General features: G+C 34.8%; 1 protein-coding gene across 1 annotated transcript in view; it reads left to right on the top strand.

Moving 5' to 3' along the window:
* Positions 1 to 2,652, top strand: part of MRPS9 (mitochondrial ribosomal protein S9) — a 58,640-nt gene that overhangs the window by 9,851 nt on the left and 46,137 nt on the right. Inside the window, exon 2 of the mRNA XM_011969563.1 lies at positions 1,663 to 1,842. Within this exon, the coding sequence (XP_011824953.1) occupies positions 1,663 to 1,842 (180 nt within the window). The remainder of the gene's footprint in view (positions 1 to 1,662; positions 1,843 to 2,652) is intronic.

Raw genomic sequence — 2,652 nt, 5'->3', positions numbered from 1 at the left:
CTCTACTATGTGATTGCTACTTTTCGGCCCCCTAATCACACCTTTGCTATGATTCTTGAGGTAGAAAGATAATTTCTCTTCACTTTGAATATGTGAAGCAACATTCTCCATTGCCTAAAGAAGACGTAGACTCATAAAGAACACATTTTAAAATCCCCTGGAAAACAGTAAAAACGTGAGATGGGAACCACTATGGTGGGGAGTTGGTGCTGGTGGTGCTGGCCTGTGGCAAGGGGAGCAGGGGTGTACAGACAGGCTATGCCTGTAAAAGAAGGGACCATACATTAGCCAGTTGTGGTCATGCTTTTACTCATTGACGGCAACACTGTATCTTCACAAAGCATTGTAAGAAATGATAATGATTGGCTAGTAGTATGTTTTAGAAGGATGTGATCTCCTAAGTAAAAATAAACTCAAGTTTCAGATAATTTTGAATTGCCCTTTTCTTACTCGTTAAAGAGTAAGAAGAAACTATATTTTTACTATCTTAATTCGGAAGAGTTTAAAAACATACATTTTTTTCATTAATTGGGTATTGTTACATTTCTCCTGTATTTTTTCTTGTATTTTCTAGTGTAACTTTAGTGACAAATTACTGTAGAGGCATCTGAATTTAGGATTTTTGGAAGGGAAGGGGATGGAGATAGGAGGGATGGTGCCGGTGAATGATGTCTGTCTGAGTGAGATTTATGTTTATGAAAAAGGAAGTGAGTGGATTGCTAAGATTGTGGTTTTAAAGCCTGAATATTGCTTTAAGAGTATTTAGAATTGTTGGGGCCAGGATGAAGGTTGAGAACTACAGGTTTAAGATCTTAAGAAAAGCCAGGACCAGAAAGATCTGTTCTAGTTATTTCCAGCTACCGGATGCAGCTGAATGGCATTTGAAAACATTTTTCTCGTTCTTTAGCATCTTTGATTGAAGGCGAAATCTTAATGCCTTTGAGGGAAATTCCTAGTACCACAGCATAAAAGGACCAGCAGCAGCAAATGTGATATAATTACTGATGCCTTTAAAAGATATGCGAGCCCTTATTTCTGCAGTTAGCATGTTGAACCAAATTAATAATAATAAATCTTCCCAATGTTTAGTCAAGCAATTTTTTCTTTTTATCACTTTAATATAAGGACCATGGAATAAAGTCTTAAGCTAAGCCAAAAGATGGTTAAAGATAGGCCGGATTTCTACCCACAAGTAAGGTGAATACCCACAGTGTAAGGTGCTCTTCCCCAGGCCCTGCCATTTGCTCTCATGTTTTCTGCTTGCTGGTTTCTGGTGCATCGGTATTTGCTTTTTTAAGGGAGTGGCCTTTTACTCTTTATCCCATGTGCCAAATATCAAAACTCAACGACATTGACCAATCATTATCAAAAGTGGATGTTTAAAAGAGATCAGGAGGTAGCATACCTCTTACAGGTATTTTTGGTTTTAATGTATTGAAATGCTAGTAGCTTAAACTACGTTGTAAGCAAGCTTTTGAGCAGGGGACAGAGTCTAACAACTTTTTTAGCAGACCTTTTAAACTTTTTTTTTGGACTCCTGTCACTTGACTACCATAATAAAAAAAGACAATTATTCGCATATATTATTTTATTTAAGGACAGTGGCCTAGAAGATCACAGTCTAATTTATTTTCTTTTCTTTCCGTCTGTATTTTCTGTTAGATATTAAGGCTAAGACATACTGCAGTTAGAACAACAAAGAAAAATGTTCCCGCCTCAAAACGTGAAACTTACACAGAGGATTTTATTAAAAAGCAGATTGAAGAGTTCAACATAGGAAAGAGACATTTAGCCAACATGATGGGAGAAGATCCAGAGACTTTCACTCAAGAAGATATTGATGTAAGTACAGTTACTCTGTTGGAAAAGTAATTGCTGTAGAGTTTTAGATATTAAAAGCACTTTTCTTCATGAGCCCCTTAGCTCTGTGTTTTAATCAAGCTGTCAGAATAAAGAAAAATGCTGCTATCCATTGCAAGTTGGAGCCACAGTTTAAAAGACAAATGTGCAGGATTTACATAGTATGGTGAGTTTTAGGTATTACCTAGAAATGAGTCTATAAATGCTCATACACTATTGGGAAATGTTTAACCTATTGTGCAGTCTTAGACTCAGCTTTCTTACAAAATGATAAAACAGATGATAATGAAAATAGAGTCAAATTTATATCAAGTCCTATAAGTAAACCTTGGCCTAGTGTTTTTGTCAACTTAAATATATATCTGAATTTTCAGAATGGGGGCATAGTCTAAGTGATTTGAAAATTAGGATCAGAATTCTATTCACTCTTGAATTATTATATTCCTGATAAAAGCAATAATTGTCGATAGTATTTTTGCTGGACATCCTAGAGTAGCTAGCAAAGGAAGTTGAATTTAACAACTTCGAATCTTGTCCTTATTTTTAAAAAGTAACATCTAATATCCCATGATGTTTTATGTTTAACCGTAGAACAACAACTTTGTGTAGATAATAACATTCTTATATGATTTTAATATTATTTTTAGTCATTTTGTGCACTTTAGTTTAATTTCAATCTTTTTGTATACCTTTCCTATTTATAAATGGTACTGAAGTATCAGTTTCAGGCCCCAGAGCAACATTTTTTATTCAACCAGAAGGATTTCTTTCTTTCTTTTTTTTTTTTTTTTT

Source organism: Mandrillus leucophaeus, unplaced genomic scaffold, assembly GCF_000951045.1.
Source record: "Mandrillus leucophaeus isolate KB7577 unplaced genomic scaffold, Mleu.le_1.0 Scaffold9, whole genome shotgun sequence".
Taxonomy (NCBI): Eukaryota; Metazoa; Chordata; class Mammalia; order Primates; family Cercopithecidae; genus Mandrillus; species Mandrillus leucophaeus.
The sequence above is the reverse complement of the archived record's forward strand: the minus strand, read 5'-3'. Positions and strand labels throughout refer to the sequence as shown.